Raw genomic sequence first — 14185 nt, 5'->3', positions numbered from 1 at the left:
GATGACGTCAAATACGTGACATAAGTTGATGCATGAATTCTTCCGGACTACGTCAGTCAATTCCAAAGATCGCTTTTGTGATGAAAAGAATTTGTTTTAGAGTTTGCTGTCCAAAAACCCGTCAAAAAAGAAAGGAAAATGTGTGTGAAAGAAAACAAAACAGGAGCAGAGTGATACGATAGGAATACAGAGACATATTTCTTGGGACTTGTGAAAGTAAGTGTGTGAACAGAACAGAACCAATTCTGTCTGTTTACAACCGCATGAAAGCAGGAAAGAGATCGTCGTCAGATTGAATTACAATAACATTAACATGCTTCCATTTGAAACTTCTCGGTCTTCATCGTGGATTTACGCCCTCCCAAAGTCTAATTGAAGCCCAACGGAGCGACCTTTGGTCGGGCGTCAATCCCCGATGAAGACCTCGAAGTTTTAAATGGAAGCATGTTAATGTGCAATTGTTAATACTTCAAAATATCATATGTCACTGATACATTTATTGTTTTTCAGGTAGAAACAATAAGTTGAGTAACTCACTAATTGTGAAAAGAACTAAACAGAAAAAAACATGGTTTCAGTATCTGCATTCAAAATAGCCCAACAAAACTGCCATGAACAAAAATCAAACTTGAAAGTTTACTGCCCCGGCGAATTTAGTTACACTTCACACAAAAACACACAACTAATATCAATAATAATAATAATAATAATAATAAATGGAGCAGTGGAGAAAGAATTTTTCTTTACACTGACATTTTAACAATTTTATTGTGTATTCACTTTTGTTATTACAATGGGTATAAGTGTATGCGAATTTGTGCTTGATTGACGTGTTGGTGTGTGTGCCTTTTGTTTTTATCTTTCTTTCTGTCTGTCTCTCTTTCTTTCTGTCCCTATGTTGTTTGCATTTGAAATGCCTGAGGTCGAGTTGCCCCGTTGTGATGATATTGAGTGTCTGAACTTTGGCTTTTGAATGTTGAAGTGTGTGCATGGCCCCTGCCCAGTAGCTTATAATCACATTTTTGGAGTGATGAAAACTAGGGAGTGAGCGATACTGGCGTGACTCAGCCCTGACTTATTATATATATAATACTGCTCCTGTGAATGTCAGTCATGTTATTCATGTATTTGGAGCAAAAAATACACCATTTTGGGCTTCTGGTGAAGCTTTGTAGTTCACGTTTAAATGAAGGATGACACTGATTGATGAAGAAAAATTGTTGTACATTTATTTAATTTCAAATTTGAATTAAAACAGAAAAGAAGAGAGGGAAAAGGTTGAAACAAAAAAACACGCCCAAAACTCAGTGTTTCCTCGTGACTTAATTTGCAATGGTCATTTCATTGCACAAAAAGAATAGTTGAATCAGTGAATGTGTGAATTACACTGAATTAAAAAAAAAGGCAGTAACATTTGCTTCCCCCAGACCTATGTTTTATTATCATTTTATATTCCATAGATTTTTTATTTTGAGATGCTTGCAGCCACTAATTTAGCGCTCAGTTCAGTTCATCTTGATAAGAGCCGAGGAAGGAAACAATGCTTGTTTCTGACGCTATTTTTGGTACTATCAATGCATCTACTGTGCCCACACTCAAATGAACACTCACAGATATTGATGCTATTTCCTTTGTTTTTCTCACTTTTGTTCAGGAACACACATTCAGAATAACAAGTAAAGTGGCAGCAACAGGAAGACTGTTAATTGCCATGCCAGGCCGCTAATTACTGTGAAACGGAGGCTGCATTATTTTTGGGATTGTGTTTAGTTCAAAGCAATACAAAATTATTCAGAACAGTTGCAAATCTTGCACTCAAAATTTATGTCATTAATGTGTTCACCCTCTCATCACCCTTTGTATATACATGTTGTGTTAATGTCGTTTTGCTTGCTTCAAAGGCTATTGAGCTGAAGATCTGTGACTCACTCAGGGCTTTGTAGTCAGTGCTATGAGGTGAAATAATTACTCTTGTTTTATAGTCTTCATTTTGAAACATCGCCAGTCTCTTATCTATTCAGGGTTTTATTTTTTTAGGGGGTATAAAGGCACTTTGGGGAAAGTAGAGGCTTAAGCCAAAGTGACTGCAGCTTTGTAGTGTGTTTTGAGTTGGACTTTCTTGCTTTTGAGTCTTGATTTTGAAGAGAAAAAATGGTCAATGTTGGGAGTTGTTTTTAACTTTTGGGGGCTTGTTTGACTTCAGGGCTAAGCATCAAGGCACCTCTGAGAGGTCCAAAAGCACGATGAAGGGCAAGATGACGGTCTCCCACGCCAAGTTCCAGTACTACCGACACAACTACTGCCTGGTCTTCATGACGGGCATGCTGGGCTGCCGCTGGCATCGCTACCAGCAGTCCACTAGAGACAACAGAAAGGTCAGTCTTGTGGTTGGATACAACTCACAACTCTAGAGACCATAACATATATATATATCATATCGATGTCGTCATGGAATTTTGGCGTAGATCATTTTCGACAGCTTTTTAGCAGAAGGCCAAAACTGATTATTTATATTATGTTTGTACCTGGTAATGGTATGGATAGAAAGATGAAAGAATGTTAAATCATGTATTGTCCATTGTATTTTAGAGAATGTTTCTCGTTGAGAATGATTAACTTAGTCTAAAAGCACACACATAAAATCAAAATCGCCAAGAATCGAGTTATGCCAAAGTTCCAGGACGAAGACGATATGAGTCTCACAGTACAGTTTTGACATGACTTTCATTTAGTTGTTATTAGGCTTGCAGAGAATACCAGTTGATGCTGTCTTACGCATGTAGTGTCGTCTGTTATTTGCCTGCCTGATGTTTCAAGTTGGTTAAATTCTATCTTGTCATAAGGGCACCACGTATATAATGAATAATAATACACTGCAAGAATGCAGAACATGAAAATGGACAAAGTCAAAGAACTTTCAATGAACGTTGCTATTGTACACTGCCGTGAGCTGTAGTGAGAAGGGGCGATTAATAAGTGTTCATTATCTTCTTTTTTTTTAATGAAAAAACATCAGTGTATGGCCTGTGTCTTGTGTACTTATTTCTGTGATATCTTTACACATTACATAAGTAGCAATTTCTCATTTTTTTCCCCAAGTTGGCTGCATGAGGAAAGTGATAGTGTACTCATGAATATTTTGTTTGCTTTGGTTGTGTCTACAGAGAGACATCTTCTGGTTTAGTCTGTTCACACTGGCATTCCTCTACGTCACATTCTACTTCTATTTCTGGCTGATTGCGGAGAACGACTACAACTACTTAGAATGGTACGTTGATGCTATTAGTCTTACTCTTTATCAATATGAAGCTTATATCGCACGTATTCCGTGGGTACAGTTCTAAGCGCAGGGATTTTTTAATTTATTTTTTAATTTTTATTTTTTATGCAATTTATATCGCGCACATATTTAAGGCGCAGGGATTTATTTATGCCATGTGAGATGAAATTTGTTTACACAATACATCACGCATTCACATGGGAACCTTTGCATGTGTGTGTGTGTGTGTGTGTGTTCGTGCGAGCGTGTTTGCAGAGAAAGTGGTTATTTGTCTATTTCATATTTGTGATTTGATGGTGATAACAACTCTAAATTGAAAAGGCCTACTTTGGCTGCTTTATTTTGTAAATTTTGAATTGGTTAAAGAATTATTCCACAATAATCATAATCATTATAATATTCATTATCAAGATGTTTAACCATGAACAGCAAGGTTTAAATATTGCACTGTGTGGACGTAAAAAAATCTGAGAAAGGAAACAAAATTGAACCGGTCTCAAATAGCCAAATACGTTAAAGGGGCATAAACAAATTATTTATCTAACCAATGATTCATCTACTGATGAAAAGCATGTGACAGAGGCAGAGTTGCAATCTGTCTTCTGAAAAAGAATGTGTGCACAACTGCAAACATAGAAAAGGTAAATTGTTGAAACTCTTATATTTGTGTCCCTTATATATATATGCATATTTTGATTTCTGTCGAAGCATTAAAGTTTTGGTCTTGGTGTTTATTTTGACATGCATTTTCTCTTTGGCCATCAGGTACATGTTTAAAACCCTCAAGACATGGGTGCCTTGGTACAAGATCTTGATGCCTCTCACCTGTGCCACTTTTGGTTACTTCCTTCTGGTCATGGTATGTGTCTGTAGAACAGTTCTGCATGTTTTTACATTTAGTCAAGTTTTGGCTAAATGTTTTAACATAGAGGGGGAATCGAGACGAGGGTCGTGGTGTGTGTGTGTGTGTGTGTGTGTGTGTGTGTGTGTCTGTCTGTCTGTCTGTCTGTCTGTCTGTCTGTGCGTGTGTGTGTGTAGAGCGATTCATACCAAACTACTGGACTGATCTTTATGAAATTTGACATGAGAGTTCCTGGGAATGATATCCCCGGACGGTTTTTTCTTTTTTTCGATAAATACTTTGGATGACGTCATATCCGGCTTTTTGTAAAAGTTGAGGCGGCACTGTCACACCCTCATTTTTCAATCAAATCGATTGAAATTTTTGCAAAGCAATCTTCGACGAAGGCCGGACTTCGGTATTGCATTTCAGCTTGGTGGCTTAAAAATTAATTAATGACTTTGGTCATGAAAAATCTGAAAATTGTAATAAATTTTTTTTTTATATAAAATGATCCAAATTTACGTTCATCTTATTCTACATCTTTTCCTGATTCCAAAAACATATAAATATGCAGGGTTCGTACAGAGTCCTTGAACCCTGGAAAACTCCTTGAAAATTGGAAAACCTTTTCCAGGCCTTGAAAAGTGCTTGAAAATAGAGTTTTGTTAAATAGTCATTGAAAAGTACTTGATTTTTCCAAATTGTTGCCTATACATTTCGTCAGCAGCTTGTCTTATTTAAAAAAAAAAAAAGCAACCCCCTTTTTTTTCGTCAAATACAGTACACACATTGTGGGAGAATAAAAGATCGAGTGAAAACGAAAGTAGACGAACTAACTATTACTAGTCACCTGTATAGTTGCTTCCCTTCCTGGAAGTTGGCAAGGGAAACAACTACGGAATGACTAATAGTTTGCAGACTTGAAAAACTGAAGGTAAGCTTGGTGCTTTGCATCAATTTGAGGAAAATCATGTCCTTGAAAAGCATTTATTTGGTCCTGGAAATGTCCTTGAAAACTCATTGAATTGTATCAGCTCTGCCCTGCAGGAACCCTGAATATGGTATATTTGGATTAAAAACAAGCTCTAAAGATTAAAAATATAAAAATTATGATCAAAATTAAATTTCCTAAATCGATTTAAAAACAATTTCATCTTATTCCTTGTCGGTTACGGATTCCAAAAACATATAGATATGATATGTTTGGATTAAAAACATGCTCAGAAAGTTAAAACGAAGAGATGTACAGAAAAACCTGCTATGCAGCACAGCGAAACCACTACCACGCTGAACAGGCTCGTCAGTTTCACTCCATTATGCACAAGCGGCGGACTACGGTCATTGTGAAAAAATGCAGTGCGTTCAGTTTCATTCTGTGAGTTCCACAGCTTGACTAAATGTAGTAATTTCACCTTACGCGACTTGTTGAATTTTTAAGCAAAGTTTGGTCCAGGAGGTGCCAATTTCTCCTCCCCGGGCAAACAATTGATCAACTGATTGACCGATTGAGTAACTCATCAGAATAAAAAAACAAGATTTGTATGTTATTGGAACATTTAATTATTGACAAAACAATACGTTACATTTACAGTACGTCGACCCTGGCGGTGTTTTTTTAAGTAGACAGACAAATAATGAACGTATTTCAAAATTGTTGATACATTTACAGACAAACACTTATGATACAAATAATGAACTTCTCTCAAAATAGTCAATGAATTTGTTGTTGTTGAGTAGCTGATCAATTGATTAATTGATCAATTGACCGATCTTGATAACCTTGATTAAATTACATATTCTTACTCTGAATCACATATAGCATTGACACAGTCTGAGATGCTAAGGTCTGAAAACGCTTACCCGTCTAACATTTTTAAAGGGAAGCAACCCCATCACCAAAAGAGCTAAGAATAGCCATGGTAATGAGCACATACTCTGGGAGTTACCTCCCATTGGTGTGTACTACGTCACTACCTCTATCACCACGTGGCTACAATCATACGACTTTTTCAGCACTGAGGATCAGGTTGTTGATTTTTGGCGCTCTCGTGGCTGTGTGGTTTGGTGTTTGTTTGACACCCTCCGGCCACTTACCCGTCTTACTTGCCTCCTGCTTCGTTTGTTGGTGAGCTCTTTCCTTATTGGGTCATTATGTTGACAGGAATTTTGTTGTAGTTGCTGACTTTTCGTCCGTTTTTGGACTTGAACATTTTTCAGTAACTTTTTGTTTGGCCGCCATTTTTGTTGACAGCATGGCTGACAGTGATAAAATGTGGCTAGGCCCATGTAATGGTGAGGTAATCCTTTATTACCTTCTTACTTGCCTTCTGCTTAGTTAGTTGGTAAGCTCTTTCTTTTTTGACTCACATGCGAAGCAAAAGTGAGTCTATGTACTCACCCGAGTCGTCCGTCCGTCCGTCCCGGCACTCCGTCCGTCCGTCCGTCCGGAAAACTTTAACGTTGGATATTTCTTGGACACTATTCAGTCTATCAGTACCAAATTTGGCAAGATGGTGTATGATGACAAGGCCCCAAAAAACATACATAGCATCTTGACCTTGCTTCAAGGTCAAGGTCGCAGGGGCCATAAATGTTGTCTAAAAAACAGCTATTTTTCCCATTTTTCCCATTTTCTCTGAAGTTTTTGAGATTCAATACCTCACCTATATATGATATATAGGGCAAAGTAAGCCCCATCTTTTGATACCAGTTTGGTTTACCTTGCTTCAAGGTCAAGGTCACAGGAGCTCTTCAAAGTTGGATTGTATACATATTTTGAAGTGACCTTGACCCTGAACTATGGAAGATAACTGTTTCAAACTTAAAAATGATGTGGGGCACATGTTATGCTTTCATCATGAGACACATTTGGTCACATATGATCAAGGTCAAGGTCACTTTGACCCTTATGAAATGTGACCAAAATAAGGTAGTGAACCACTAAAAGTGACCATATCTCATGGTAGAAAGAGCCAATAAGCACCATTGTACTTCCTATCCCGTCTTGAATTAACAGCTTTGTGTTGCATGACCTTGGATGACCTTGACCTTGGGTCAAGGTCACATGTATTTTGGTAGGAAAAATGTGTAAAGCAGTTCTTAGTGTATGATGTCATTGCTAGGATTAGCTGAAGGTCAAGGTCATGTAAAGGTCAAGGTCAAGCATGTGAGTCGTATGGGCTTTGCCCTTCTTGTTTGGTCATTAGTTTGACAAGAATGTTGTTGTAGTTGCTGATTTTTCGTCCGTTTTTGGACCTGTAATTTTTTCAGTAACTTACGGTTTGGCCGCCATTTTTCGTTGGTCAGCATAGCTGACAGGTATCAGATGTGGCTAGGCCTATGTAATGGTGAGGTAAACTTTATATTACCTTCTTACTTGCCTTCTACTTTGTTAGTCGGTAAGCTCTTTCCTTTTGGTCATTAGTTTGACAGGTATTTCGTTTTAGTTACTGACTTTTCGTCCGTTTTGGACTAGTAAATTTTCCAGTAACTTATTGTCTGGTCTCTTTTTTGGTTGGCCAGCATGGCCGACATTGAACATGGCAAGTCTTTTGTCAGGGATCTACCAGACCGTTTGTATTTGTTGTCGTATCGGACTGAGCATGTAATACAGTTATGTCCGTTACTAATTCTGCCCCAAATGAACACGTGTTTGGGGGGGCAGTTAAGCATGTCTTTGACTTCTTTTTCTTCTTGCTTTCCCTCTTTTAGGCATGGGAGCATGGTGCTCTGGTGTCTATACTGCTTAGCTCTTTATTTCCAGAGTTCCGCAGTTTGGGAGAGAAGAATTGCATTATACGCCGTTTGCCAGCGTCATTTTTCCCCCGTCCGTGGTGACGCTCGTTCCTTGGCGTTCTGTGATGTTGCCGTCTGTGACGTTTTCCAGGGATCAGCTTCCTGTTTTTCGTTGTCTACTGCCATGGTCGGCATGGACGGTAAGTTGAACTGGTCCAACAGCCCTCGTGAGGCGACCGGACACTCCCTTTTGGGAGACAGTTCTCTGGGGCATTTTCACAACTTGCATTCTTCTGTTCTGTCTCTCCCGATGCTCTACGCATGCTCGGGCGTTTCAGAACAAGGGCGGCAGCCGTTCTCGGCTGCTGCGCTTCCAGTTCCCACCGGAAGCATAGGTCCCCCACCACTCGTTCACTCCGAGGTCGGTGCTGGGGTTGACCGGAGACTGGCCTCCGGGCTTTATGGCTTCCGGCCTGTCTATGCAGCCCTCGTTTCCGCATTGTGCGGCTTCATAGGTTGCATTTCCGGCTTCGTCCGGATACACAAAAACTTCTGCTCTGTCTCCCCCGATGTTCTGCACGTTCACGGGCGTTTCAGAGCAAGGGCGGCAGCCGTTTTCAGCTGCTGCGCTTCTGGTTCCCACCGGAAGCATAGGTCCCCCACCACTCGTTCACTCCGTGGTCAGTGCTGGGGTTGACCGGAGACTGGCCTCCGGGCTTTATGGCTTCCGGCTTCAGTCTACGCAATCCTTGTTTCCGCATTTTGCGGCTTCGTCGGTTGCATTTCAGGCTTCGTCCGGATACACTGTTCCTCTTCCTGGTAATTCCGTACAGATGTCGGTGAGTGAGGAACAGCGGCCGGCCTTCGGGCATTCAGGTTCACCTCGGCCGGGGTGGCTTCCGTCCATTCAGTTCTGTTGGCTTCAGACGTTCACTCGGCTTTTCCTTACCCTCACACCAGTCAGGGTATAAGTCAAGATGATGTCCTGGTACGCGGGTTTCCGGTTATCCCGTGCATCGTTTCCGCCACTGGTGACTGTGACTTCGGTCCTTGTCCTTCGCTCGACCACTCTGGCGTTCAGTCTGTGGTTAGCGAACAGACATATTCGGGATTTCCGTCAAAGCTCATGTTGCTCTTGAAGCTGCGGCGGAAGTTACTTCGCGTTATTTTCCGGAAGGTGCATCAGCTGTTTTGGCTTCCGCTTTGGTTGCCCCTTCGGCGATGTCGGACTTCCGTTCCGCGAAGGAGGAGGATTCCTGCTTCTGGTTCGAAGAGTCCCCTTCTGTGGCATACCACCTTTCGCAGGTTTTGGCGAAGCCATCTCATGCCTGAAGTGGTATTCCTTCTGTCCCTGTTCCTCTTCTTGTTCCTCAAGGCAAGTTCCGGAACAGGCTCAGCCTTGGCTAGCTACGGCTACACAGGCTTCTACTTTTGTTCCTTCTGTGTTTTGGAAGTTCAACTTGCCTAACTCTAGTCGGAACTTGCATTCGTCCTTTGCTCTTCCGCGGTCACCTTTACTGGTGATGCAGGAATTGCTTCCTCTGCTGGTAAAACAGATTATGAGGGACTCGGTTGTGTCAGTACCAGAACACACCCTTGTCTCTTCAGAGGAGATAGGACGTCAGTTTTTGGAACTTGCATCCTTTCAGAGACGATCATCAGAACTCTTTTGGTCTATGACTGATTCGCTCGATCTGTTCACACTCAGTGTAGATCAGGATGCTGATGATGTCTCCACTCTTCGTTCAGCCTTTGCTAGGGTGAATGAAGAGCAGTGTTATGGAGTGGTATAGCCCGGTTTTTAGACAATCATAAATGCCTCTACACCACTCTATAAGTTTAGTATTTGTTTACAGGCTGGAATGTAATCTGAATAGTTGTCCGCTACAGTAGCTTACAAGGCACAAGCGCACACGCACACGCACTCACACACGCAAAAACCTGGTATTAAATGGATCTTGACACTGCCAAGACTAATTATTATTTTTTACAAAGCTTTTTACATCACAAAATCATTTCCGGGCTTCGACCAGTACTCTAGGCCGACAACACCGCAAGAAACTCTACAGTCCAAGACGCAGACACCTTTTGGCTCAAACAAAGCAGCTTAACAGGTAAGACGAATAGGTATTCTACTGTACGTTACCCTACTGCCATCTTTCGGCCCTCAAGATGTTGGTATGGCTGTAAGTCCTTCAGACGACTGATAAGGGTGCACCAGTCCTCACGACACCGCAACCATTGCTTGACGTAGTCCTTGATCCTTCCAGTTCGTCTCGGCGGCTAACTGTAGAACTCTGCCAGCTCTCCATGCCATGGACATGTACACCAAGCCGCAGTCACCAGTTCAGTTCAGCCTCCGTCGATGTAAACCCTCCAGTTGGAACACTGTAAAGTTTATAGTCCATAAGTCAACTTGTCTTTAGTTTCTTTCACTCGCACAATAAAAATACTCACTCGTCCAACATATTAAGCTGCATGAGCCAATATAATTATTTACACGTTAATTCCTGTTTTCTAAAGCCAAGAAAACGTTACGTAAACCCTCACATGTTTAAGCAGTGTAGCACAATAGCTTAGGCCTACACAATAACGCTAAACACAGAAACAGTCACTCTTCTCACATACGACAACATGACATGAAAATATAACCGGTTTCAAACATACCTCAAAAGAGTGTAAAGCCAACATTTAGTACAGTCGCCGGCCTGGCATGAATATGAAAATGGAAGATATCATGTAAGCTGATAGGGAAAGTTCGTCAGTCTTCATCCTTCTTCAGTCAGATACCTAAAACAGGAGCCCGTCTGCTAAAGTGTTACGAAAAACATGAGTCGAGCTTGGCTCCTTGACGGCGACTGATTTTACAAAGTCGTTCTTGCTATGACATTGCCAGTGAGCTGTCGTCTGCACTACTTGCACGTGAAAAAGCTTGTCAGTTACACAAAGGTTCAACTGCGGTCAACGTGACGGCTTTGCAGCCTATAGCCCTTTCCAATGTCTGACCATCGCTATAGTCTATTCTATTTACAACAATACACATTACCAAAAATACGAGTAAACCGCTTCGTAACAAGCAGATGCGACTATCCTCGCTTCACTATGCTCACGCAGTTTGGTGTCGGAGGGATTTGTTCTTCTCGCACTTGCAGTTCACGGATCAGGTACGAGAAACACCTTGAGAGCATCTCCGGTGGTAGAGGGATCTCTTTTCGGTCATTTGGCGCTCGACGCTAGACAAAAGGAGACCCAGTCGAACAGAGACCATCAGTTCTCCGACTTCTCTCTACAAGGGTTGAAACAGAGCAAGCCTACTCAACAGAAGCAGGCCCAGTCCTCTGCTCAACCCAAACTGGCAGCCTAAGGGCAAGCTCATCCTGGTCTTCGTGGTTCGAGAAAAGAACTGCTCCCGATCTCACCCCCCCTTTCGCCCTTCACTTTAGTGATGGCGGGAGGTCCCCTCCCGCGCACTTTCGCATTGGATGGTCTCTGTACACAGCCAATGGATTGTGGGACTGGTGAGGTCGGGCGACTTCAATCGATCTGACGGTTGCATATTTTTATTCTTATGCATCAGTCTGATTTTATCACAGTGAACTAGGTCCATCAGCTCGAGCACCCGCTGAGGTCTCTTCTGGTCGGATCTAGGGCTGGCCTTCGGGTATTTGGCTTCCGGCCTCAGTCAGTGTAACAGTCGTTTCAGCCACGGGCTGCTGCTTCTGTCGCACTTCCGGCTAGCCGGAGAGGTTGTTTCTCTTACCGACGTCATAGTTACGTCAGGGTTTCTTGGAAACAACGGCTGACCCATGTGGTCCTTGTTTGTCTTTCGCCGAGTCTGACTCTGTCTTTCTCTAGCGATCAGACGCGTTCTTGTGTTTCGTCCAAACTTAAGGTGCGCTTGAGTTGGCCTCGGAGGTAACTTACAGATTTTCTGAGGGGGCATTGTCTTTGGCTATGTAGGTTTGAGGAGTCATCCTTTGTGGCTTACCACCTCTCTCAGTTTTGGCTAGTCCTCTCCTTCTGGCAGAGGGTTAGCTAATGTTTCGGTTTCTTTGCTGTGGGCTCATAGCCCAGCATCTCTTTTGGCAGCTGAAACTTTCGTTTCTTTCGTTTACCTGCGTACTGTGGGTACTTCGGAACAATGGCTGTCCTACGGGCATCACTTGACTGGTCGGCTTCACGGTTTTCCGTGTATGCTTACCAGTCTTGTTTTCTGTTTTGGGTTCTTGATTCACATTCAATTACCTACAAGCAGACTGAACCGCGGACACCATGGCTGTTAGCCATTTTGTTCATGGTCACCGGTCACACCAGGCTTCGACCTCTGTGACTTTCGCACTTCCGGTTGCTTACGCTCAATCGTAAGGTGCTGCTTCCTCGTACTATCTCTCTCTGCTTTCGCATGGACGGGTAGAGGATAACTGGTGACCATCTCTTTTGAGGGCAGCAAGACTGCTGGTTACGGCACCCTCCTCAAGCATGCTTTATGGGAGACGATGTCAAAGATTGCAGTCAGGTTTTTTCTTTGACGTTTTTTCTGTCACTTCCTAGGAGTACTATGATTCTTGCCTTGGTTTGATTTGGACTCTAACACAGAGAAGCAGTACAGCGTGCCTTGGAGGGTGAGCGTTTCTTCACGTTCTTGGAACTTTAGAAACGCTTATGCTCTTTATTGAGTTTTTACCATCGAGTTGGACTCTGGTACCTTGTACTCAGATGTCTCTCTCTCTCTCTTTGTGTGGAGATCGGTCACTCTTCTCTTAAGCTGACCTCTATCTCACAGGCCTTGTCGGGCATTGGCATTTCCTTCCAATAGAAAGGGGGGGGGGGCAGATTGTCTTTCCCCTCTACTAGGCTCGGGTGGCCGAGTGGTAACGCACTTGCGCTCGGAAGCGAGAGGTTGCGTGTTCAGGCCTGGGTCAGGCCGCAATTTTCTCCCCCCTTTCCTAACCTAGGTGGTGGGTTCAAGTGCTAGTCTTTCGGATGAGACGAAAAACCGAGGTCCCTTCGTGTACACTACATTGGGGTGTGCACGTTAAAGATCCCACGATTGACAAAAGGGTCTTTCCTGGCAAAATTGTATAGGCATAGATAAAAATGTCCATCAAATACCCGTGGGACTTGGAATAAAGTAAAAAAATTCCATCTCACACGGCATTAAGTCTCAGGAAACATGAATACACGCATGCAGGAAAAAAAAACAAAATATGGGTAGCGCCGTATGTATGGCAGCTCGCTTTCCCCGGGGAGAAAGCAGCCCGAATTTCCATGAGGGTAACCTCACTGGACTGTAAATCTTATCCAATCCAATCCAATCCAATCCAATCCAGGGCTTGGGATCTCTTCCTGTGCCGTTTTACGGTCCGGGAGATTGGACGAAGTGCTGGGCACAGCTTACTGGCTCTCTGAAGTTGTCTTTAGCAAGTTTTGCCTGAGACATCGCGGCTGTCAATCAGGACGATTCTCGGGTCCCTTCCTGACTTGTTGGCAGCGGGCCAGTTCCTGGCAAGGGTGTTAGAGTGAGTTAGATTTTTCTTTCCCACCGGGCCCTTCCTGACTTGCTGGCAGCGGGCCAGTTTCTGGCAAGGATTTTTTGAGTGAGTTAGATTTTTCTTTCCCACCGCCTTGTTGAAGCTATCTGCTATATATATGTGATTCGGAGTAAGAATATGTAATTTAATCGAAAATTTTAAAAGTAAATTTTCATTTGATTAATATACTTACCCGAATCACATAGTTTATGCCCTCCCACCTGCCCACCTGGTTTTTTAGTTTCTTTAAAGCCGTATGATTGTAGCCACGTGGTGATAGAGGTAGTGACGTAGTACACACCAATGGGAGGTAACTCCCAGAGTATGTGCTCATTACCATGGCTATTCTTAGCTCTTTTGGTGATGGGGTTGCTTCCTTTTAAAAATGTTAGACGGGTAAGCGTTTTCAGTCCTTAGCATCTCAGACTGTGTCAATGCTATTTGTGATTCGGGTAAGTATATTAATCAAATGAAAATTTACTTTTAAAATTTTCGATTTGTAATGATTTGCAGGTGCTGTACCTGTGCCATATAGGCCACGGTCATCAGATCTACATCCACCCTGTACACCTCGTGCTCATCATCTTGTCCTTGGCCGCCTGTGCAGCCGTCACTATCATCATTGACGACCTGTGGCACATGGAATTCCACGTCATTTATTTGTCTCTTCAGGTGGGTTAATGTGGGTTGTAGGTGTGGTTAGTGTTGTGTCGGTGTGTTTGTAGTTGTATTTGCGTCAGGGTGGGGGTAGGTTGGTGATGAAAGAAGGAAGTTTGTGTGTGTGTGTGTGTGTGT

At 42.6% G+C, this 14185-nt stretch overlaps 1 protein-coding gene across 3 annotated transcripts in view; it reads left to right on the top strand.

Annotated features, from left to right (window-relative positions):
- Positions 1-14185, top strand: part of LOC138983722 (glycerophosphodiester phosphodiesterase domain-containing protein 5-like) — a 55455-nt gene that overhangs the window by 16663 nt on the left and 24607 nt on the right. For all 3 annotated transcript variants that reach the window (XM_070357030.1, XM_070357029.1, XM_070357031.1), the window contains 4 exons: positions 2204-2375; positions 3165-3268; positions 4046-4139; positions 13904-14062. In XM_070357030.1, coding sequence (XP_070213131.1) covers positions 2244-2375; positions 3165-3268; positions 4046-4139; positions 13904-14062 — 489 coding nt within the window. In that variant the 5' untranslated portion in view covers positions 2204-2243. The remainder of the gene's footprint in view (positions 1-2203; positions 2376-3164; positions 3269-4045; positions 4140-13903; positions 14063-14185) is intronic.

The sequence above is a fragment of the Littorina saxatilis genome, linkage group LG13 (assembly GCF_037325665.1).
Source record: "Littorina saxatilis isolate snail1 linkage group LG13, US_GU_Lsax_2.0, whole genome shotgun sequence".
NCBI lineage: Eukaryota > Metazoa > Mollusca > Gastropoda > Littorinimorpha > Littorinidae > Littorina > Littorina saxatilis.
The sequence above is the reverse complement of the archived record's forward strand: the minus strand, read 5'-3'. Positions and strand labels throughout refer to the sequence as shown.